We start from the raw sequence: 25,995 nt of genomic DNA, 5'->3' as shown, positions 1-25,995 counted from the left end.
GTTAATGAGATGTGTCATGCCAGACAAAGAGAAGTTCCTGATTCTGGGCTCCCCCTGCAGTTTGTGTATAAGGGTCGTCTGTGTTGGCACGGTAATACATTTTTTTATTTCCAGCTTTACAGAAGGACGATAACACCATAGAAATGATAAGAATTATAGGCCTCAGTTTCCACAACTGTCTATAAGGAAAACTGTTGCTCATAGCAACCAATCACAGCTCAGCTTCTTATAAACAGCTCTGGTGAAATGAAAGATGCTTAGTGATTGGTTGGGGCAATGTGGAGTGGGTGTGGCCGATATATATATATATATATGGAAGGTAACATGGGACCCATTAAACTGTATGGAAAGTAATGGCAGGCCCATTATTCTGTATGGAGGACTGTGTGGGGATCACAGTTGGGGCATCATACTGTGTTGGGGTCCCCATACTTTGCGGGGGGTTACTGTAGGGTTACCATACTGTGTGTGCATGAAAGGTAATGTGGAGGAAATCACTGTGGGGGTATCATACTGTGTTTGGGGGCACTTGTTGGCATCATACTTTATGGGTTCAGTGAAAGAGCAATCTAGAGGCTTCAGTAGAAGGAAAGCTACTTTGTATGGGCAGCAAAGTTGTGAGATATGCTCTTCTCTGACCCCACCAAATATTTAGTGTGTGGGTTTTTTTGGGGTGGGGCCCAATTAGAACTTCTGCTATGGGCCCCATGATTTCTATGTACGCCTCTGCCTGTGACAAAATACCAATGCTATGGTCGTTTGGTTAATTTAAATGTACTTTATTTCATGGGAAAGTTTGTTTCCATTTGAAAAGGTTCATCGCTATATTTGATCAAGGAAAAACTTCCTCAATTGTAGACATTTTTTTAATAAATACCAAGGCCTTCCCGCGACTTTGTCCAAGTTTTTAATTTTGCCCCTCAGTGTATGTGAGTTTGATACCCCTAAAGCTATGTGACAGCTTACAGCAAAATGTCTTGTAAGGCCGGTTTCACATTAGCGTTTTGAGGAGCTGCGGACTTCCTCCGTGAAGCCCCACCCTCGGCCGCACCTCCGCCTCTAGCTCCGCCTACTTCTGCATGCGGCCGGCATGCGGCCTGCGTACCTATCTTTACCATTAGGTACGCAGGTCGTGGCGCTGTATGCGGATGCTTCCGCATGCGTCGTTTTGATGATGCGGCGACCAGCGTAGGACGCAGCTGGTTGCAATTTCTTTTTTTCTCCGCATTGTCAAAATGACGCATGCGGAAGCATCCACATACAGCCACACGACCTGCGTACCTAATGTTAAAGATAGGTACGCAGGTTGCATACAGAAGTAGGCGGAGCTAGCGGCAGAGGTGCGGCCGAGGGCGGGGCTTCACGGAGGATATCCGCTGCTCAAAACGCTAGTGTGAAACTAGCCTATTTGAGTTACATGTATGCAGGTGGCTCCCCCTAGTGGCGGCTGTATAAGCTGGAGTTCTGCATCAGAGAACTAAAGCTCCTGATAATATAACGGTCTATTAATAAATTAATACACAGATACTTTATAACTTCAAGGTTACACGTTTCACGTTTGATGTATAATTTAATAGATGTGTCAATTAAAAAATACATATACAGCAGTACAAGAAAGGTCAGGGAACAATCCAGGCTTGGGAGATTATTCTTTCCCTCTCATATATTGTAACCTTGAACTTGAGCCTATGTTACTATAATGGTCTGTCCGCAAGAAGGGTGTGACTGAGCGTAAAACCGTCCGTGACCAGTTTTCTTCCCAGGAATGCTGCAGTAACGACATCTGCTCTATGTAAGACATTCAGCAGCAGCCGAGGGGGCAGCACGTAATCTATCTGCATTGCTGCTTTCTGCTCCACAGTACCATTTATCACTGTTATTAGCCTTGTCAAGGGAAAACACAAAATGCCTCCTAGCTGCTGTGATGTGGATGGTAGGAGAGTTTTATCTCTGGCGCTTTGTGTCACTTGCTTACATTTTTTTATATAATTGATTAGTAACCCTATAGTGTCTGCACATATAAAAAAATATCACTCCTCGCGCGATCGTCCTCAGGAAAATAAGTTCTGTAACCATTTTGAAGCTTGGAGTGAGTATGCAATCATAAAGAGTTTGTCCGTTCAGTATATTATTTATTATTATAGCGCCATTTATTCCATGGCGCTTTACATGTGAGGAGGGGTATACATAACAAAAACAAGTACAATAATCTTGAACAACACAAGTCATAACTGGTACAGGAGGAGAGAGGACCCTGTCCGAGAGGGCCCACAATCTACAAGGGATGGGTGAGAATACAGTAGGTGAGGGCAGATCTGGTCATGCAGCGGTTTGGTCGATCGGTGGTTACTGCAGGCTGTAGGCTTGTCGGAAGAGGTGAGTCTTCAGGTTCTTTTTGAAGGTTTCCACAGTAGGCGAGAGTCTGATGTGTTGTGGTAGAGGGTTCCAGAGTAGGGGGGATGCACGAGAGAAATCTTGTATGCGATTGTGGGAAGAGGAGATAAGAGAGGAGTAGAGAAGGAGATCTTGTGAGGATCGGAGGTTGCGTGCAGGAAAGTACCGGGAGACGAGGTCACAGATGTATGGAGGAGACAGGTTGTGGATGGCTTTGTATGTCATGGTTAGGGTTTTGTACTGGAGTCTCTGGTCAATGGGGAGCCAGTGCAGGGATTGACAGAGGGGAGAGGCCGGGGAATAGCGGGGGACAGGTGGATTAGTCGGGCAGCAGAGTTTAGAATAGATTGGAGGGGTGCGAGAGTATATATTAAGTCTCATTAGTGGGGAAAAGGGGTGTACATTGAAATTATTGGGCATCATAGCAGAATGCGTGAATTGTAGGAACACTGTATTTGTTCTCCCCACTCTATCCCATATTCACCGCATGAACAATTTAGAGACCTTAGAAAATTATGATGCCACCACAGTCAGCCATGCACATTATGATTCCCCCCACACAGTATCATGGCCCTGACAGACCCCCTACATACAATATTATGGCCCTCACAGCCCCCACACTCACAAGTACTGACAAACAAACTCGCCTAGCCCCAGTTCCTCGATGCCACATGTGAACGGAGGCTCCAGCCGGCCAGCACAATGTAGTTACTCCGATGCGCAGGCTGAATGGTACGCCACTGGCTGTTTGCCTGTGGAGAGGTTCGGACAAGACCTCTGTATAGTGTATGGGCATTTTTAGACTTGCTAAGAAATTTTTGCCAAAGTGACTTTTTATATACTAGTTTTTAACCTCATCCTTCCTCTGACAATTCCCTCGTTACTTCTTGGGAGGCACATAAGGCTTTTAATGTGTAGGGTCGTCAAAGACGGATATGCGGTAAACATATCAATCCTTATAATGAGATGATGGGTTCTGGGTGATTCAAATTAACTCCTAGTTCTGCAAGTGTAAAGGGGTTTTCCAGGACTTGTCATTTTCCTATTAGCGCAGTGGCTCAGTAGTTAGCATTGTTGCCTTTAACGCTTGGGTCATCATTTCACTATTCGACCAAGGACAACGTCCATGGAGTTGGTATATTTTCCATGGAACCAGGTATTCTGGTTTTCTTCCACCCTCCAAAGATGTTCTAATAGACAATTTGGTTAGCAGGCCCCATAGGAACTAAAAAATTGTTTGTGAAGCGCTAAGGCATATGTTGGTGCTATACAAAAGCCACAAATTAAAAAAAAAGTAGACTTTGTGATCATAATCTAATAAAAGTGCCATAGCACGGCTTTCTAATCTGATGCTGCTTGAGTTGTCTCCATCAGTCCTCTTACTTGTTAAATTATGTAATTTTGTGACCACTGCAGCCAATCGCTGGCCTTGGAAGCCAAGAATCACGCATGCCAGCATCACCACTAAAGCTGGGTTTCCTCCAGCTGACTGGAAGTGCTAACAGATCACACAAAAAGTGGTCAGGATGATGTGCTGCTGAGAACAATATATATTTTAACCAACCAAAAGACTGGTTGACCCTACACATTTTGGTCGTCCATTGCATGATCATCAGACTATTTACAATGCCTGATTATTGCGAAACGAGCATTTGTAGTAACACTTATTCAGGATATCTGTACAGTGTAAGAGTCTATCCAAAAATAAGGGATTTCCCCAGCTCAGACATCCTGAAGCACGGAACTTGAGGGACCACTTGTAGTTGAATGCAATGTGGAAGGAGGGATTCTAGCTTCATCAGTTGCAAAAGTTTATTCAAGTAAGGCCCCTTTCACACATCAGTTTTTTGCCATCAGTCGCAATCCATCGGATTTTGAAAAAAAAAACGGATTCAGCGACTGATGCCGCCGAATCTGTTTTTTTCTCATAGACGTGTATTAGTAACGGATTGCGAAAGATGGCCTCACGTTTCATCCGTCGTTCGCCGGATCCGTCGAAAATTGTTTGGCCGGAGACAACGGACAAAGTACAGTTTTTTGTATCCGTCGAAAGAGCAGACAGCGACGTATCCGTCGCCATCTGTCATTTGCTAGAATGGAAGCCTATGGCGCCGGATCCGTTTTTAACTGAGCGTGCTCCGATCCAATTAGCCAGATCCGCTAGTAGGATCCGTCCAAAAAATCGATCCGTCTCATCAGTTTTTCACAATCTGCGACGGATCTGTCGAGCCAACGGATTGTGACTGACGGCAAAAAACTGATGTGTGAAAGGGGCCTAAAATGGATTCCATAATCTCAGTGGATATAGCAACGCATTTTGAACGCAAGCCTGCGTTCCTTGTCAGAGCTCACAAAGAACACAGCTGTGACAAAGAACGCAGGCCTGGGTCCGAAACGCGTTGCTGTATCCACTGTGATTATGGAAACCATTTTACTGGAATAAACTTTTTTGCTATTGATGAAGCTGGAATCCCTCCTTCCTTTTCGCAGTGTAAGTGCACCTTAACGACCCTGACTATGCAGGATGGAGGTACAGTTGTACCATAGTGTAAGATACAAAAAAATGCCACTCCAGGAACAATGGATACAGTCTGTCTTCTGTATAGGGCAGGGTCTGAGGGGATGGGGTCTGTCATATGGATTCAAAAACACCAGAGCGAGAGGTCATGTGCCCCCCAAGGCCGTGCACTGGAAATAGCACAGTGTAGAACTGCCTAGAGCGTTTCCTTAGCTGATGGTCTGACAAGGTTGTTACGGATGGTTTAAAGTCCCCCGGCTGCCCTACTATATTATATAAACTCGCACAACCAGATGAGTGTTTCCAATAAAACCACAGAGATCATCTCCTTGGCCTATACTTTGCACACTACTGAGCCCTTACTTATTTTGCTTTTGTAGGTCCATAATATCAATTGACTTATAGATTGTAATAGATCATAGGAAACCTTTATCGCTAACGTAAGCAGACTATCATGTAAGCATTTCCAGGCGTTTCTGTAAAATATCTTTGCAATGCTGCCGCTGTGTCATCAAAGTGTGGAGTAATCGGATCTAGGATGTCCACCTGACTACTCCAAGGAGATCCAATGCCCGGGGCGTTCGTCATAGGATTGTTACAAGGACGGCGAGCTCGGTAAACCAGTGATCAATAACTCATTAAGGAAGTTCAGCAGATTTCACAAAGTAATCAATTCTGCATGTGATCATACACGACCTTGTGTACCAGTAACATACTTGGGTGGCAGCTGTACGAGGAGTGGGCATACTATAAAGAGGACAGAGAGGATAGTAACGGGTGGTTTATATTCTAAAGCACGTGTGTGTGTATACACAAACCCACACACACACACACACACACACACACACACACACACACTCACACTGTTGTGCAAACTGGTTACGCAGATGTGGGAAAACAATACTGCAAAGTAAGAATGCTTTAAAAAATAAAAATGTTAATTTATCTTTATTAATTATCAAAATCAAAGTGAAGGAACAAAATGTTATCTCCTAAATCCCACAAGGGCGTTCAAAACCGCATCAAACCATCAATTCTTCCAGGTACTCGGTCCATGTGTAAAGACTGTTGTCTAAACGGCACTGTTGGATTACACCTCTGTGTGCTGTCCGATTTTTACTCTGACCGCACACATCTGTATTTTACGTTCATGTGAATGAGCCCTTATGGCTGTTCAGATGATCATTTTTCACAAGGAGCAATTGTCCTTGTGGTAAAAAAAATCAAAGCATTCAGCACTATTCTTTTCAGATTTTCGAATCATCCGAATTGCATCCAATATTTTCTGATACATTACCACTATAACCTAGGAAACTGCATTTGATCATGTAGGTTTTAAGCTGTTGATGTATAAAATCGGATGCAACATGAGCGTAAAAAATGAGTACACGGGTGAAAATGTGGATGAAAATCATCTGAGTGTTCTGGATGAAATATGGATGACTTTTCATACTTGTCTTAACCCGGCTTTAGAACCTGCCAGCACAAGCTATTAAATATCTAATAGGAAAATAAGGAGATGATGAGTTCAAGGAACCGGTCAGAAGGTTTTTAAACCCCAAACCAACGTGATTCATATGAAAACCCTATAATGTTGATGACCTTTGTTTGTGGCTCCATTTGATGGAAATACATCTCCCCTATTGGCCGCCTGCCGCCGGCCTCCTGTCAGTGATTGACGGTTCACTCTTCTCTGGGACCTTATTCCCCACCTGAAATTTAATGCAAGTGCCGTCATCCTCGGGTGGGGCATGCACAGGAAGGTCCTGATGATGTTCGAGGGCTGGACTATCAATCTGGGCATACGACGTCACTTGCGCAAGATCTCAGGCAGGAGCAGGTCACGTAGAAGAGTAACCCCGTTAGTCAGTGACAGGAGGCTGGTGGCAAGGGAGTAAAAAAGGGGTAGAGGCCAGAGATCTGAAAGTGCAGGACCAAGCCAATGGATTTCTATAGGACTGAGGCATAGACTTGTGAAACAAAATTATGGACATCTTCAGCAATATAGGAACTTTCACATTTCACATGGAATAAGTGGCGCTATAATAATAATGGATGTTAATTTGGGGTCTAAAAATCAGCAGGTCTTGTTTCTTCTCAGGAGACCGCTTTCCGGTATGCTCATGACTGTTCCCCCATCTCTGTGAGTAATTCACCTTATACTTCTGCGCTCTCTCTGCTCCTATACAGCACATTTGCTATCAGATTGTATCTCCTGCCATCTACATCAGTATAGCTGCTGTGTGATTTTTGTCTGCTGGAGCTGGATATAGCAAAACCCAACTGTCCTGCACTCCTCCACAACGACAGTGCATAGTTGTGCTTGTTTCCTGCTGTTGATGCGTGTAGCAGAAGCTTTTCCTCTGTCATACGCATCAATAGAGCAGCATTTGAATTTTCACATCACTGATCTCTCAGAAGTGGGCAACAAACACAGCTCAGCTTACCTGAACCCCAGTACACAGCAGTATATGTCTCTTCAATCCTCTGTATACAGCCCCATCCTGCAATGTATCTCTCCTCACAGCTCCTCTATATACCTAGCCCTCCTGCAGTATTTTTTTCCCCCAGCCCTTCTATACAGAGCCTTATCTTGCAGTATATCTGTTACCAGCACACACATGGCTGCATCCTCCTATGCGCTCTGCACTGTAAAGGAGGCTCTGCCCTCTATCCGTGACATAATACATTACAGTAGAAGCTCAGAGCTATACTGGCAGGATGCCAGCTGAGAGCGAGCCTGCACTGTGCAGCATGGGCCAGGACCCCCAGAGCTACAGGGCAGAACCAAAGGCAACTAAACGGTAGATAGAGCATGGAGGGGCATCCATGGGAGAGGGGTGATGTGTGCAAAATGGGGAAGATTTAAAAAAAATGGGTTATACTGGTACGCATGAATAAATGTGTGTACATTATAACAATATCGCTTTGTGATTTCGGGACTACCCCCTTTAAGACCGCAGCATCCTGGACACAGACTTCACATCCAGCATATTAGGGACTTTTCAAAATGGAAGGGAATGAAGATTGCTTTTTTTTTTTACCTGGGGTAACCACCAAAATATGTAAAATAATGTCGCTGATCTGTGGAAAACCAAGCTGGACTAATATTAATAAATATGTATGTGTGTGTGTATATATATATATATATATATATATATATATATATATATATATATATATATATATATATATATATATATATATATATATATATATATATATATATATATATATATATATATATATATATATATATATATATAATTTTTTTATTTTTATTTAAACCCTTTAAAGTAATTATCCATAAAATGCCTTTTCATTGATCTAGTCTATTTTTAAGGCTGGTGTCTGCCATCGCTGATGCTCTTGGAGGGCTTCATCATGATCAGTGTCCTGTTTCTTTGCAGAACAAATTAATGAGAAGGATGAAGGGCCGTATTACACTCACCTTGGATCTGGACCAACTGTAGCCTCAATTAGAGAATTAATGGAGGAAAGGTAAGTAGGACGGGGGAAGGTTTTACTGAAGGTTAACCCTGTTTGGCTCATGGTTTATCACTACTTGCTTGCGAAAATTGCGTTTTCTTTATGATTTTATTTTATTTTTTCCTCCCTTACAGTTAATTAGCTTACGTATCATAATGTTTTTTTATTTATGCAGTTGTTGTTATTTTCAGGTATGGAGAGAAAGGGAATGCTATCCGAATTGAAAAAGTCATTTACACAGGAAAAGAAGGGAAGAGCTCCAGGGGTTGCCCCATTGCTAAATGGGTAGGTGATTGCACTTTTTCATATTTGACCAAAAGTTTTCTTTTCTGACAGATGGACCTCCTGTTCTTATTGAGCGTTTAGTTCATGTTTTCATATATTTGATGATAGCACCTACCATCAAATTAATTTTAGACATTTCTTCTGGAATGCTTAGTCATTGCTCCGTTTGATTTTTTCAATATTTCATGAAAAATCAATCATTTAATGGGGCTCCGACTGCTACTTCTGCACTGTTCACTAGACAGAGGGTCCCAAAGTCGCATGTAAATGGAGTGGTAATGGGCGTGTTTGACCACCACTCCATTCACGTCTCTTAGACTGACAGATATTCGGCACGCCACCTCTCAACTGTAGTCAGCAGATATGGCGGAGTGTATGTGTTTGTGTATGTTTATATATGATCCCTTCCTCCTTTTGTACTTGACATTGAGCGCCACCTTCCTCCTCGGTTTTTCCCCTTTGCGCTTTCTGATAAAGGATGTTGTTCCTCAACAGCAGGAAGCAGACAATCGTATGTAGGATAGAGGTGAACCGAGGACAAGCCTGTTTATAGCAATATTTATAGACTGGGGCTGTGAGCGGCCAGGGTCACCACAAATATGAATGAGATGAAACCTTCTTGAATGTTGCTGATATCCGCTCTAAGAAGTCTACATTTTGGTGAAATATGAAAGAATGAATAGCACTTTCATTCATTGCAAAGGGTTTCTGTACCATATAATTAAAATGTAGAAACGGTATTCGAGATATTTGCAATCCCTTTAAAATTCCAAATATCTACAAAAAAAATGTAGTAAATTGTAGGATGAGCTGCCTCATGACAGAATCCGCCTCTTTATTACGAGAGCTGCAGCTCTTCATCCGAAGACCCCCTCAGCATCTAGCGTGGGAAGGTTTCAATAAGCTGCTCATTTACCCACAAGTAGCTGCTCATTAAAGTGTAAGTGACTCTGTTCCATAGCTTATAGATCCCCCTTTGTGACCCATTAAAACAGTTGTCCAGCAACCTACAATTTTTCACAAAGGTCACAGAATTCTAAACAATAAACTGATGTTCTGTGGATCCTGGTTAAATCTTCCTGGGTCTTTCTCATGACTTGTTGAAGCTGACATATGACCACTGCAGCCAATCACTGGCTGCAGTGGTAACCTCATAAGTCCTTGTTGACACTGTGTGTCATTGGAGCACAAAGAACTGAGACTGGCAGGGGGCTGGAAATTGTTTAAATGGGATCAGAGGCACATTGGCACATTGGTGAGGTAATTTTTTCTTTAATTGTATAGCATAGTGAGAGATTTTAGGTGGCTGATTAACCATTCATATGAAGGGGTTGTCTGGATCGAAAACTCCCATAACCACAGTATCCCTACAAAGGTTCCAGTGGTTATCTGTTATGAACGTGTACACACTCACACATGGGAAACTCTTGGGCCTAAAGGTACCTTCACACTAAACGACTTTGCAGCGATAACGATAGCGATCCGTGACGTTGCAGCGTCCTGGATAGCGATGTCGTTGTGTTTGACACGCAGCAGCGATCTGGATCCCGCTGTGATATCGCTGGTCGTTGCTGAAAGTTCAGAACTTTATTTGGTCGTCAGATCGGCGTGTATCGTCGTGTTTGACAGCGAAAGCAATGATCCCAGCGATGTTTTACAATGGTAACCAGGGTAAATATCGGGTTACTAAGCACAGGGCCGCGCTTAGTAACCCGATATTTACCCTGGTTACCATTGTAAAAGTAAAAAAAAAAAACAGTACATACTCACCCTCTGATGTCTGTCACGTCCCCCGGTGTCCGCGCTGCTGCTCAGAGCTTCCTGCACTGAATTTGTCAGTGCCGGCCGGAAAGCAAAGCACAGCGGTGACGTCACCGCTGTGCCCTGCTACTGCCGGCGCTTACACAGTGCAGGGAAGCGGACGCCGGGGGACGCGAATGTAAGTATGTAGTGTTTGTTTTTTTACATTTACACTGGTAACCAGGGTAAACATCGGGTTACTAAGCGTGGCCCTGCGCTTAGCAACCCGATGTTCACCCTGGTTACCCGGGGACTTCGGCATAGTTGGTCGCTGGAGAGCTGTCTGTGTGACAGCTCTCCAGCGACGCTGCAGCGATCGGCATCGTTGTCGATATCGCTGCAGCGTCGCTTAATGTGACGGTACCTTAACTCTTTAAAAGGCTGTGGAGGGGTTTTTCATACCTCCTGAGGCCCTGGGAAGAGGCCACAACACACTGTCAACAAGGGGAAAGGAAAGTGTGTAGTAAGGTACAATAACACTGGGTGAGAAACTAAAACACATTCATATAGGGTAGAGCGGGAACGCTAAGGAGAACCAAAAATAAAAGTAACAGGTATAACATCCTAGAAACATAACAGTGGTAAAAAGGAAAAGGTGCTGGGAGGGGAAACATACCCATTCACTGCAGGAAAACTGGAGTTTATCAAGAAAGATAAACCCCTTAGCTGAAGGGCTGGAACTCATGAACACACATCCACAAAGAGGTATAACTAGCAAGGAAGTGCAGTGAAGGGTGAACATTATAATACCCAACCAGAATGCAGTAGGGCAGAACAAAATGTGAAAATGAGGAGCAAACCAAGAAGGGAGAACAAAAACAATTGAAACCATCAGCATTTGGACTGGGAAGAGGGGCAATAGCTCAGCAGACATAGGAACTGACCACAGAGCAACAAATCTCTAAACCGAGCTATAAACTGTGCAGGAGGTGTGGGTTAAATCCGCGCTGCCTTAATGATGAAGTTCCAAGGATAATAAATTTAAAAGGTGGTTTATTCAACGCGTTTCAAGGTCAGTGCGACCTCTTCAGGAATTTCCACATACAACATGTATGTGGAAATTCCTGAAGAAGAGGTCGCACTGACCTTGAAACACGTTGAATAAACCACCTTTTAAATTTATTATCCTTGGAACTTCATCATTAAGGCAGCGCGGATTTAACCCACACCTCCTGCACAGTTTATATTTTCATACGGCCGTTGATCGGCTTGTGGATCTGCAGCAGCCGAAATCGCTACATGCTCTTCATTCAACAAAATCAGGTGAGCTATTCTAAGAAAGCTCTCTTGGTTATCTAAAGGATAAGACCCTATTTTGCGCTTTGTGTCTCCATTTTTTTTCCTATAGCTAAACCGAGCTATGACAGTATCCCTATTGTTAATTTGATAACCCATGTCTGAAAATAAAGCAGGCACTCTTAAGCACATAGTTCAAAATCTAACTAGTCTAGAATTTTCTGCCTTTTAGGTCATCCGCCGACAAGATGAGGAAGAGAAGCTGCTGTGTTTGGTCCGACACCGAGCTGGCCACCATTGCGAGAACGCAGTCATTATCATATTAATCATGGCTTGGGAGGGAATCACTCGTTCCTTGGGAGATAAGTTATATGACCGGATCACAGAAACCATCACCAAATTTGGAAACCCAACCTCTAGAAGATGTGGCCTGAACAATGAGTGAGTTAATAGAATGAAAGACATGTATCAGAAATGTTTGCGACATTGCTTGAGCTGTAAAACTGACATTCCCAGACCATTGTATGAAAGACCTGGAACAGTAGGAGCATGAAAACGTAATGGTATATTTTTAAATATATAGGGTGCTCGTGTTCCATGTAAATTATACTATGTCTTTTTTAGCCGAACTTGTGCGTGCCAAGGTAAGGATCCCAACACCTGCGGAGCTTCTTTCTCATTTGGTTGTTCGTGGAGCATGTACTTCAACGGATGCAAGTATGCTCGAAGCCAAACTCCAAGGAAGTTTCGACTTGTTGGAGATCATCCTAAAGAGGTAGGTTCTTTTGTTTGGACATGATATACATATTGTATAAAAGAGGGTAATATTGTAGATTTCAGCTTTCAGCAGAGTCATGTTAGTGAATGAACTTTTATACTTGGCACGCACAGCAACCGTTATCTGCATCATTACAACATGGAAGATACAGGGAAGAACTGATGCACACAAACCAAGAACTTCATACGGTGCAATATTAACAAACAATGCAGCGCCATCTGCTGTCTCCTCGATACAGTCCCCATAGCTAAAAGAGAATCTGTTACCCCCCAGAAAAAAATAGTTATATGAACGGCAAGTGTTTTACTTTTTTAACTTGTTGAAAATACAAAAAATAATTTCAATTTTTCACATCTTCTACTGTTGAACATTAAAGGGAGCAGCTGCTCAACTTTGCCAAGAAAAGCAACAGTAGTGCTATATAGTATTACGATTGCAGCAACTACACCCAATGGTGTTACACTACTCCTCTCCTCCCCTCTCCTTTTGAGTGTTGGCAAAAGTTGGGAGTGATGGTGGATAAACTTTTTTTTTTTTTTTTTTTTTAATCACAGGGCAGTTCCATTTGTTGTTGACTGCACTGTGATTCAAGTGTCTGATGTCCCTTTCTGCGCTGCTCACAAATAGAAGAAACGCCATGAATGGTGGTGTTGGGGCACGGTGGTGTTCCACGCTGCTGCCCCTGGCTGTACTTTCACCACACTAGATGTGCTACACGCTGCAGACCCTGGATGTAATTTCACCACACTAGATGTGCTCCACGCTGCGGACCCTGAGGGTATGTGCACACATTCAGGATTTTTGGGGTTTTTTTGCGATAAAAACGCATAAAAAACGCATACATATGCATCCTATCATTTAGAATGCATTCCGCAATTTTTGTGCACATGATGCGTTTTTTCCGCGGTAAAAAAACGCAGCATGTTCATTAATTTTGCGGATTTTTCACGTTTTTCCCGCTATTTAATGTATTGGGAAATCTCCTGATAAAAAGGCACAAAAAACCGCGAAAAAAACGCATGCGGATTTCTGGCAGAAATGTCCGGTTTTTGTCAGGAAATTTCTGCAAGAAATCCTGAACGTGTGCACATAGCCTGAATGTACTTTCACCACAATAGATGCGCTTCATGCTGTGGACCCTGGAAGTTTTTTAACCACACTAGATGTGCTCCTCGCTGCTGACCCTGGATGTGCTCCACGCTGCTGACCCTGGATGTACCTTCACCACACTAGAGGTGCTTGTCTTCCCCTTAGAAGTCCTGGAGGCCAGGAGTTGAATGAAGCTCGGTCCTCCGTTCTCTCCCCAACTGTGACTTGCACATGCCAAAGAGCGGGCACGATGCGCATCTTATACTGCCATAGGAGATGAGGTCAGAGACAGACCTAAGTCTCCCATGCCCATTGTATGCTGCATTTGCTGTCAGTAAGTGTAGTGCAATGACACAGACCAACAAATACAAAAGACTACTCCCAGTTACAGAAAAGAAAAATAATAAACCAATTAATTCTTGTTTTTTTAAAAAAAAAAATAAATTATATCAATAAAATGTTTTAATTTAAAAAAAAAAAAAAAAAAAAGAAAAAAAAAAGAAGACACAATTCCCTCATGTTGGTAGATGCATACTTCAACAGTTAAGGCTACTTTCACACTTCCGTCCTTTTGCCTCCGTTGCAATCCGTCGTTATGGGCAAAAAACGGATCCTGCAAATGTGCTTGCAGGATGCGTTTTTTTTGCCCATAGACTTGTATTAGCGACGGATGGGCACACGTCGAATCCGTCCTGTGGCGGATCCGTCGTGTTTTGGCGGACGCAATGCACAAAAAAAGTTCAATGTAACTTTTTTTGTGCGACGTGTCCGCCATTTTCGACCGCGCATGCGCGGCCGAAACTCCGCCCCCTCCTTCCCGCTCATCACAATGGGCAGCGGATGCGTTGTAAAACTGCATCCGCTGCACAACGTTGTGATAAATTTAGCACAACGTACGTCGAGCCGACGGTTTGCGGCGGCCCCGTACCTACGGATGTGTGAAAGAAGCCTTAGCAGGAAAGTCTCCAATTGATCATTCTCTATCTCCCCTGCAGAAAAATGTACTAATATTTGCATTTTATCAAGAATTATACTGATTATTTTCCTTACACTTTTTTTTTTTGTAGGAGGACGGTCTTAAAGATAACTTTCAAGATCTGGCTACTAGGGTTGCTCCAGTTTACAAGATGCTTGCTCCACAGGCTTACCATAATCAGGTATGTCCACTTGGGAGTCACAGATGAAGGTATAGCACCCCATGACACTGATCCTGCCAGTGCCTCCAAAACTGAGAAACACGCAGTACCTTCATGATTTCTGTATAAAAGTTTCAGTAAGTCCTCAGAGCATCCACAGTGCCTCCATTTTGTATGTATTTGTCACTGTAGTTGAACGAGACCATATTTTTTTAGTTCTCTCTACGTACCATATTGATAAAACTTTTACAATTTTGAACAGCATCTTTAAATTAAGTACTGCAAATTAAAGGGAGATGTTATTGTGTTTCTTAGGTTAACAATGAGGAAATAGCAATAGATTGCAGGCTCGGCTTGGAAGAAGGGCGGCCATTCTCCGGTGTTACAGCATGTATGGATTTTTGTGCCCATGCACATAAAGACCAGCACAATCTCTACAATGGCTGCACTGTGGTAAGTTGATCATTTGCTATCGTCCCATTAATATTTAGTACATTTTTTTGGGGGGTCCTATTTTCTAAATGGTTGCAAAATATGGATATATAGATTAATTTCTGATACATAGCGCAAAATCTTATTTCCAGGCATGTAGTTAAGTTATAAAGTTCTGGCTGCCTTCTCCCTGCAAAGGCTATATGCACAGAACTCAATAATAAAGCTCACACACACACACACGTGTGCATATATGTATGTACAGTGTGTGTGTGTGTGTGTGTATATGTATATATATATATATATACCGTATATACTCGAGTATAAGCCGACCCGAGTATAAGCCGACCCCCCTAATTTTGCCACAAAAAACTGGGAAAACTTATTGACTCGAGTATAAGCCTAGGGTGGAAAATGCAGCAGCTACCGGTGAATTTCAAAAATAAAAATAGATGCTCCATACCGTTCATTATGGCCCCATAGCTGTGCCATATAGTGCTCTGCACCATTGTCCCATAGCTGTGCCATATAGTGCTCTGCACCATTATTGTCCCATAGCTGTGCCATATAGTGCTCTGCACCATTATTGTCCCATAGCTGTGCCATATAGTGCTCTGCACCATTATTGCCCCATAGCTGTGCCATATAGTGCTCTGCACCATTCATTATTGCCCCATAGCTGTGCCATATAGTGCTCTGCACCATTATTGCCCCATAGCTGTGCCATATAGTGCTCTGCACCATTCATTATTGCCCCATAGCTGTGCCATATAGTGCTCTGCACCATTATTGCCCCATAGCTGTGCCATACAGTGCTCTGCACCATTATTGCCCCATAGCTGTGCCATACAGTGCTTTGCACCATTATTGCCCCATAGCTGTGCCATACAGTGCTCTGCACCATTATTGCCCCATAGCTGTGCCATACAGTGCTCTGCACCATTATTGCCCCATAGCTGTGCCATATAGTGCTCTGCACCGTTCATTATTGCCCCATAGCTGTGCCATACAGTGCTCTGCACCGTTCATTATTGCCCCATAGCTGTGCCATACAGTGCTCTGCACCATTATTGCCCCATAGCTGTGCCATACAGTGCTCTGCACCATTATTGCCCCATAGCTGTGCCATATAATGCTCTGCACCATTATTGCCCCATAGCTGTGCCATATAGTGCTCTGCACCATTATTGCCCCATAGCTGTGCCATATAGTGCTCTGCACCGTCCATTATTGCCCCATAGCTGTGCTGCTGCTGCAATAAAAATAATAAAACACATACTCACCTCTCTTGCAGCTCCTCGGCGCCATCTTCCCGGCGTCTCTCTGCACTGACTGATCAGGCAGAGGGCGGTGCGCACACTATATGCGTCATCGCGCCCTCTGACCTGCACAGTCAGTGTGGAGAAAGAGAGACGCCGGGAAGATGGAGACAGCGCCCGGCGTGTGGAACGAGGACAGGTGAATATGCGATACTTACCTGCTCCCGGCGTCCCTGGCTCCTTCTCCCGGACAGCTGGTCTCCGGGTGCCGCAGCCTCTTCCTCTGTCAGCGGTCACCGGCACCGCTGATTAGAGAAATGAATTATGCGGCTCCGCCCCTATGGGAGGTGGAGCAGCCTATTCATTTCTCTAATGAGCGGTCCCATGTGACCGCTGAACAGGGGAAGAGCTGCTGCACCCGGAGACCGTGGGACGGGCAGGGGGAGCGTCAGGATCGCCGGGACTAGGTGAGTATGCCTCAGCGCCCTCTCCCCCTCACCCGCTGACCCCACCGCCGACCGTGACTCGAATATAAGCCGAGGGGGCACTTTCAGCCCAAAAATTTGGGCTGAAAATCTCGGCTTATACTCGAGTATATACGGTGTGTATATATATATATATATATATATATATATATATATATATATATATATATATATATATGTGTGTGTGTGTATTTATTTATAATAAATAAATTGGAGAGAATTTAGCAATTTTCAAACCTTCTATTTCATGCCCTTAAACCAGGGAGTTATGTCACACAATATAGTTAATAAATAACATATCCCACATGTCTACTTTACATCAGCACAACTTTTGAAAATGAATTTATTTTGTTAGGAAGTTATAAGGGTTAACCCCTTTCTGACATCGGGCAAATTGTATGCCGATGCCGGACTTCCTTCCTTTGATATGGGCTCAGCGCCGGAGCCCATGTTTTTTTTGGCACATGTCAGCTGTTTTGAACAGCTGACATGTGCCTCTAACAGCCGCGGGTGGAATCGCAATCCACCCGCAGCTGTTAGCTAGTTAAATGCCGCTGTCAATCTTTGACAGCGCCATTTAACTTGCGCTTCCGGCAAGAGCTCCGGAGATCCCACCCATTGGCGCCCATGTCACATGAACGTGGGTTGCCGATGAGTTGGCATGACAACCAGAGTTCTCCAGCAGACTTCTATGTTTGTCACTGCTGGATTGATATGAGCGCTGCCCGGTGGTCAGCGCTCATAGCGAATGAGCAATTCTGCTACATACAGGCGATCTGATCATCACCTGTATGTAGCAGAGCCGATCGGATTATGGCAGCTTTTAGTTTCCCATGGACACTATTAAAGCATGTCAAAAGTTAAAAAAAAATAAAAAATGAGCAAAAATATATTAAAGTTCAAATCACCCCCTTTTTCCCCCATTCAAAATAAAACAATAATTAAAAAAAAATCAAACATACACATTTGGTATCACCGCGTTCAGAATCGCCCGATCTCTCAATATAAAAAAATTACTGACCGATCGCTAAACGGCGTAACGAGAAAAAAAGTAAAAATGAAATAACGGCAGATCAAAAATTGTATCTGCACCAAAATGGTATAATTAAACACATCAGCTCAGTGCGCAAAAAGTAAGCCCACACCCAACCCGAGATCACGAAAAATGAAGACGCTATGGGTATCGGAAAATGGCACCATTTTTTTTTCTTTTTTTTAAACAAACTTTGGAATTTTTTTTTCACCACTTAGATGAAAAAAAAAAAGAACCTAGACATGTTTGGTGTCTATGAACTCGTACTGACCTTGAGAATCATAATGGCAGGTCAGTCTTAGCATTTAGTGAACATGGTAAAAAAAAAAAACCTCTGGGATTGCACTTTTTTGCATTTTTACCACACTTGGAATTTTTTCCCGTTTTCCAGTACACGATATGTTAAAACCAATGGTGTCGTTCAAAAGTACAACTCGTCCTGCAAAAAAAAGCCCTCACATGGCCACATTGACTGAAAAATAAAAAAAAGTTATGGCTCTGGAAAGAAGGGGAGCAAAAAATGAAAACGCAAAAATGAAACTACCTCCGGGGGTTAAGGGATTCAAGAAGTTTATTAAGCCTTCAGGTGCTTCACAGGAATTACTGGAATGTGGAACGAATTTTTACAAGGGTAACGGAGAAAATGGACTCCAAAATGTGTTGCGCAATTTCTCCTGAGCATGCCGATACCCATATATGGGGTAAAGCTACTGTTTGGTTGCCTTGCAGGGCTCAGAAAGAAATGAGCACCGTTTGACTTGTTGAATGTAAAATTTGCTGGAATAATTAGCAGATGCCATGAAGTGTTGGAGAGCCCCTGATGTAACTAAACAATGGCAACTCCCCACAAGTGACACCATTTTGGAATATAGACCCCTCAGGGAACTTATCTAGATGTGTGGTGAGCACTTTGAACTCCCAGGTGCTTCACAGAAGTTTATAATGTTAAAGGGAACCTGTCACCCCCAAAATGGAAGGTGAGCTAAGGCCACCAGCATCAGGGGCTTATCTACAGTATTCTGTAATGCTGTAGATAAGCCCCCGATGTATCCTGAAAGATGAGAAAAAGAGGTTAGATTATACTCACCCAGGGGCGGTCCGGTTCTGGTCCGATAGGCGTCGCGGTCTGGTCCGGGGCCTCCCATCTTCTTATGATGACTTCCTCTTCTTGTGTTCACGCTGCGGCTCCGGCGCAGGCGTACTTTGCCCTGTTGAGGGCAGAGCAAAGTACTGCAGTGCGCAGGTGCTGGGCCTCTCTGACCTTTCCCGGCTCCTGCGCACTGCAGTACTTTGCTCTCAACAGGGCAGACAAAGTACGCCTGCGCCAGAGCCGCAGCGTGAAGACAAGAAAAGGACGTCATCGTAAGAAGATGGGAGTCCCCGGACCGGACCGCGACGCCTATTGGACCAGAACCGCCCCTGGGTGAGTGTAATCTAACCTCTTTTTCTCCTCTTTCAGGATACATCGGAGGCTTATCTACAGCATTCCAGAATACTGTAGATAAGCCCCTGATGCTGGTGGGCTTAGCTCACCTTCGATTTTGGGGGTGACAGGCTCCCTTTAAGACGTGAAAATAAAAAAAATCACATTTTTCCTTCTAAAATGTTTTTTAGCTTCAAGTTTGCATTTTCACAACGGTAACAGGAAAACTTGCACCATACAATTTGTTGTGCAATTTCTCCTGAGTGCACTGATACCCCATATGTGGGGGGAAACTACTGTTTTGATGCCCTACAGGGCGCATAAAGGAAGGAGTGACATTTTGAAACGCAGACTTTGATGGAATGGTCTGCGGGTGTCATGTCGCATTTGGAGAGCCCCTAATGTGCCTAAACAGTGGAAACACCCCACAAGTGACCCCCAATTTGGAAACTAGACCCCTCAAGGAATTTATCCAGATGTGTTGTGAGCTCCTTAAACCCACAGGTTCTTCACAGAATTTTACAACGTTGAACTGTGAAAATGAAAAAAATATATATATTTTCCTACAAAAATGTTTTTAGTCCCAATACTTTTCCTTTTTCACAAGGCTAGCAGGAGAAAATGGACCCCAAAATTTGTTGTGCAATTTTTTCTGGGTAGACCGATACCCCATATGTGGTTGGAAACTACTTTTGAGGCACACTGCAAAGCTCAGAAGGGAAGAAGCGTTCTATTAGAGTTCAGAATTTGCTGGACTGGTTTGAAGTTGCCATGTCACATTGGCAGAGCCCCTGTGGTGCCAGAACAGCAGAATCCCCCAATAAGTGACCTAATTTTACAAACTACACTTCTCAATAAATTCATCTAGATATGCAGTGATCATATTGACATCGCATCTGTGTCCCAGAATTTTATACCATTGAGCAGTGTTGAAAAAATAATTATAAAACTTTGTTTTCGCCCCAGATTTTACATTTTAACCCCTTTCTGACATCTGACGTACTATCCCGTCGAGGTGGGGTGGGCCCGTATGACCACCGACGGGATAGTACGTCATACGCGATCGGCCGCGCTCACGGGGGGAGCGCGGCCGATCACGGCCGGGTGTCAGCTGCCTATCGCAGCTGACATCCGGCACTATGTGCCAGGAGCGGTCACGGACCGCCCCGACACGTTAACCCCCGGCACACCGCGATCAAACATGATCGCGGTGTACCGGCGGTATAGGGAAGCATTGCGCGGGGAGGGGGCTCCCTGCGGGCTTCCCTGAGACCCCCGCAGCAACGCGATGTGATCGCGTTGCTCCGAGGGTCTCCTACCTCCCTCCTCGCCGCAGGTCCCGGATCCAAGATGGCCGCGGCATCCGGGTCCTGCAGGGAGGGAGGTGGCTTACCGAGTGCCTGCTCAGAGCAGGCGTTGGTAAGCCTGCTGCACTCTAAGTGAGATCGGTGATCTGACAGAGTGCTGTGCACACTGTCAGATCACCGATCTGTAATGTCCCCCCCTGGGACAAAGTAAAAAAGTAAAAAAAAAAAATTTCCACATGTGTAAAAAAATAAATAAAAAATAAATTCCTAAATAAATAAAAAAAAAAAAAAATTATTCCCATAAATACATTTCTTTATCTAAATAAAAAAAACAAAACAATAAAAGTACACATATTTAGTATCGCCGCGTCCGTAACGACCTAACCTATAATACTGCCCCACTAGTTAACCCCTTCAGTAAACACCGTAAGAAAAAAAAAAAAACGAGGCAAAAAACAACGCTTCAATACCATACCGCCGAACAAAAAGTGGAATAACACGCGATCAAAAAGACAGATATAAATAACCATGGTACCGCTGAAAACGTCATCTTGTCCCGCAAAAAACGAGCCGCCATACATCATCATCAGCAAAAAAAGAAAAAAGTTATAGTCCTGAGAATAAAGCGATACCAAAATAATTATTTTTTCTATAAAATAGCTTTTATCGTATAAAAGCGCCAAAACATAAAAAAATGATATAAATGAGGTATCGCTGTAATCGTACTGACCCGAAGAATAAAACTGCTTTATCAATTTTACCAAACGCGGAACGGTATAAACGCCTCCCCCAAAAGAAATTCATGAATAGCTGGTTTTTGATCATTCTGCCTCAGAAAAATCGGAATAAAAAGTGATAAAAAAATGTCATGTGCCCGAAAATGTTACCAATAAAAACGTCAACTCGTCCCGCAAAAAACAAGACCTCATATGACTCTGTGGACCAAAATATGGAAAAATTATAGCTCTCAAAATGTGGTAACGCAAAAAATATTTTTTGCAATAAAAAGCGTCTTTCAGTGTGTGACAGCTGCCAATCATAAAAATCCGCTAAATAACCCGCTATAAAAGTAAATCAAACCCCCCTTCATCACCCCCTTAGTTAGGGAAAAATAAAAAAAAATTAAAAAATGTATTTATTTCCATTTTCCCATTAGGGTTAGGGCTAGGGTTAGGGTTAGGGCTAGGGTTAGGGCTAGGGTTATTGCTAGGGTTAGGGTTATTGCTAGGGTTAGGGTTATTGCTAGGGTTATTGCTAGGGTTAGGGCTAGGGTTAGGGCTAGGGTTAGGGTTAGGGCTAGGGTTGGGGCTAGGGTTAAGGCTACAGTTAGGATTGGGGCTAAAGTCAGGGTTAGGGTTTGGATTACATTTACGGTTGGGAATAGGGTTGGGATTAGGGTTAGGGGTGTGTCAGGGTTAGGGGTGTGGTTAGGGTTACCATTGGGATTAGGGTAAGGGGTGTGTTTGGATTAGGGTTTCAGTTATAATTGGGGGGTTTCCACTGTTTAGGCACATCAGGGGCTCTCCAAACGGGACATGGCATCCGATCTCAATTCCAGACAATTCTGCGTCGAAAAAGTAAAACAGTGCTCCTTCCCTTCAGAGCTCTCCCGTGTGCCCAAACAGGGGTTTAACCCAACATATGGGGTATCGGCGTACTCAGGACAAATTGGACAACATCTTTTGGGGTCCAATTTCTCCTGTTACCCTTGTGAAAATACAAAACTGGGGGCTAAAAAATAAGTTTTGTGGGAAAAAAAAGGATTTTTTATTTTCACGGCTCTGCGTTGTAAACTGTAGTGAAACACTTGGGGGTTCAAAGTTTTCACAACACATCTGGATAAGTTCCTTGGGGGGTCTAATTTCCAATATGGGGTCACTTGTGGGGGGTTTCTACTGTTTAGGTACATCAGGGGCTCTGCAAATGCAACGTGACGCCTGCAGACCAATCCATCTAAGTCTGCATTCCAAACGGCTCTCCTTCCCTTCCGAGCTCTGCCATGCGCCCAAACAGTGGTTTACCCCCACATATGGGGTATCAGCGTACACCGGACAAATTGGACAACAACTTTTGGGGTCCAATTTATCCTGTTACCCTTGTGAAAATACAAAACTGGGGGCTAAAAAATAATTTTTGTGAAAAAAAAAAATAATTTTTATTTTCACGGCTCTGCATTATAAACTGTAGTGAAACACTTGGGGGTTCAAAGTTCTCACAACACACCTAGATAAGTTCCTTGGGAGGTCTAGTTTCCAATTTGGGGTCACTTGTGGGGGGTTTCTACTGTTTGGGTACATCAGGGGCTCTGCAAATGCAACGTGACGCCTGCAGACCAATCCATTTAAGTCTGCATTCCAAACGGCGCTCCTTCCCTTCCGAGCTCTGCCAGTGGTTTACCCCCACATATGGGGTATCAGCGTACACAGGACAAATTGGACAACAACTTTTGGGGTCCATTTTCTCCTGTTACCCTTGGTAAAATAAAACAAATTGGAGCTGAAATAAATTTTGTGTGAAAAAAAGTTAAATGTTCATTTTTATTTTAACATTCCAAAAATTCCTGTGAAACACCTGAAGGGTTAATACATTTCTTGAATGTGGTTTTGAGCACCTTGAGGGGTGCAGTTTTTAGAATGGTGTCACACTTGGGTATTTTCTGTCATATAGACCCCTCAAAATGACTTCAAATGAGATGTGGTCCCTAAAAAAAAATGGTGCTGTAAAAAATGAGAAATTTCTGGTCAACTTTTAACCCTTCTAACTCCCTAACAAAAAAAAATTTGGTTCCAAAATTGTGCTGATGTAAAGTAGACATGTGGGAAATGTAACTTATTAAGTATTTTGCGTGACATGTGTCTGTGATTTAAGGGCATAAAAATTCAAAGTTGGAAAATTGCAAAATTTTCAACATTTTCGCCAAATATCCGTTTTTTTTCACAAATAAACGCAAGTTATATCGAAGAAATTTTACCACTATCATGAAGTACAATATGTCACGAGAAAACCATGTCAGAATCGCCAAGATCCGTTGAAGCGTTCCAGAGTTATAACCTCATAAAGGGACAGTGGTCAGAATTGTAAAAATTAGCCTGGTCATTAACGTGCAAACCAACCTTGGGGGTGAAGGGGTTAGCAAAGGGAAGTGGGCAAAAAAGGCACCAAAATTTGTTCCACAATTTCTGCTGAATGTAGAAATACCCCATATGTGGTTTAGCCATTCGGCGGGACTCTGTAGAGAAGGAGCGCTATTTGCTTCCTGGAGTAGTTTGCAGACTCCATACACAGAGCCCCTAAGTGCTAGAAGAGTAGAATCTCCCCCTCAAGTGACCCCATTTAGGAAATGATACCCTTTTGGGAATTTTATCTACAGGTGTATTGACTATTTTGACTCCATGAGTGTTTTCCAAAAACAAGCAGCAGTGGATGTTGCTGAGTGAAAATTGCAAAGTGCCATTGTAGTGACCAGTAAGTGGTAGTTCCCAGCTCATGCTTCTGGAGGCATGCACCCGTAAACTAGGCAGGCTCTCATCGCTACAGAAATGCCAAACATTTGGATTCAAAATGTGGTTTAGGCACACCGTGGGGCTTAGAAGAAAGGGGGCATTTAGATTTGGGAGCACAGAATTTGCTGAATTTCTTTATAGGGGCGAGGAGCCATTTCACTTTTCAAGAGCCCAATAACGTGGAAGCCTCCTGTATTTCCTTTAACAGGTGATGGACCTGAGTGGAGACTTGCTTTTTACATAACGTTTGTGATCACATTTATTCTGCGCTCTACACTGAGCACTTACTTGGGGGGGGTTTCCATCTTTATCTCGGAATGACGCGATTCAGATGAGATCTCCGAGAGATCCATTCACTATAGTGTGGCAGCAGAGTTACTCTAGGCTCAGTCTGGCTTCTGTTTAGCTGTCTCCTTCTTTTCAGAAGTGCACAAAACTGGCGGACTGTGCTTTTATGCACACCTAAAAAGACGGACACCCCTGGATAGTGTCCACAATGTCCCCATCTGCCTCATTATAGGGAATCTTCTGCCATTTGTTCTGTCTAAATCATGTATTTAAACGGAAACCCCAGAGCCAAGCCTTACTGCAATCTTTGGGAGGCAGAATTAAAAGATCAACAGCAGGTGAATAATTGGTTTTATTTATTTCTTACGTTGTTTTTCGTGCGGTATAGGTAATTAGGCGACTTTATCCTTCGTGTCGGTGCGATTACATTGATACCAGATTTATATCGGGTTTTTATGTTTTGGATGCTATCACACTCTAAAAGAGCCTTTTTATTGCAAAAATAAGGTTTTGCATCCCCATATTTTGATAGCTATATTTTTTTCATATTTCGGCTGTCAGTCATATGTGAGGGTTAGTTTTTTGCAGGTCAAGTGGACTTTTTTTTATTGCTACCATTGCCTATTCATGCTGTGCTGCATAGGAACTTCACAAGTTAAGGTATTATTATTTGGGCTCTCTTGGATCTTGCACATCTTCTCCTCCCCAAGCAATAGTTCTACCCTTGCACAGCTGCTTCGGTCACATGTGCTATTGAGTTAGAGATGGAGGGGATGAGGAGAGCACAAAGCAGTCGTAACACTGACTGCAGCCATTCAGTCATTCACTGTTTGATTTGGTACCTGACTTTCTGCAGTGAGCAGTCAGCTGACTGGAGAAATCAAAGAAGCCTGGTGTACTGTTCCATAGGTGAGGAGCTGCAGTGCCAGTGCCTGGAGCCCACCAGAGGTTTCACTGGTCCCCTTTGGGCCAGTCTGACGAGTTAGATATCCCTTAAAGCAAATCGGTCCCCAGGTTTTTTCTACTCCGTCTTAGAGCAGTATGATGTAAAGGCAGACACAATAATTCTTGCATTGTATTACTTACTGGTCTGCTTTCTGCACTTTTGATAAAATTAGTGTTTCATCAGCTGCAGATCTACCAGTTATGTGAATGCCCACACTACTGATTGGCAGCTTTCTATGTAAACTGTGCATAGGCGTAAAGCTAAAATGGCATAACAAACTGAACACACTCAGTACATATATATCATTACCCGTTATTACTTAGATATCTTTTAATACATAACCGTAGTGGTAAATATTCATGACATATGTGCGGTAAGTGGAAAAATAGTAGACCAATCGGAAATTGGTGAAAACCAAAAAGAGAAAACCGAATAGAGGTCACAAAGTGTAGGCCGCAAGGCTTGAATGTAAAACACCTTTATTAAACCAAATGGTGAACAATGGGGGCACAACTGCAGAGGGTGCCCCCACATGTAAAAGTACAAAATACACATAGAAGATAAAAATAATAAAAGCAGTACAGCATACATGTA

The 25,995-nt window shown here is 43.3% G+C and overlaps 1 protein-coding gene across 6 annotated transcripts in view; it reads left to right on the top strand.

The window, feature by feature from the left end:
* TET3 (tet methylcytosine dioxygenase 3) overlaps positions 1-25,995 on the top strand; it is a 96,182-nt gene that overhangs the window by 56,973 nt on the left and 13,214 nt on the right. For all 6 annotated transcript variants that reach the window (XM_077263114.1, XM_077263115.1, XM_077263116.1 and 3 more), the window contains 6 exons: positions 8,323-8,413; positions 8,593-8,686; positions 11,955-12,163; positions 12,347-12,497; positions 14,657-14,746; positions 15,041-15,178. In XM_077263114.1, the coding sequence (XP_077119229.1) occupies positions 8,323-8,413; positions 8,593-8,686; positions 11,955-12,163; positions 12,347-12,497; positions 14,657-14,746; positions 15,041-15,178 (773 nt within the window). The remainder of the gene's footprint in view (positions 1-8,322; positions 8,414-8,592; positions 8,687-11,954; positions 12,164-12,346; positions 12,498-14,656; positions 14,747-15,040; positions 15,179-25,995) is intronic.

The sequence above is a fragment of the Ranitomeya variabilis genome, chromosome 5 (genome assembly GCF_051348905.1).
Source record: "Ranitomeya variabilis isolate aRanVar5 chromosome 5, aRanVar5.hap1, whole genome shotgun sequence".
NCBI lineage: Eukaryota > Metazoa > Chordata > Amphibia > Anura > Dendrobatidae > Ranitomeya > Ranitomeya variabilis.
Note: the sequence above shows the minus strand (reverse complement) of the source record. Positions and strands in the feature narration are given on the sequence as shown.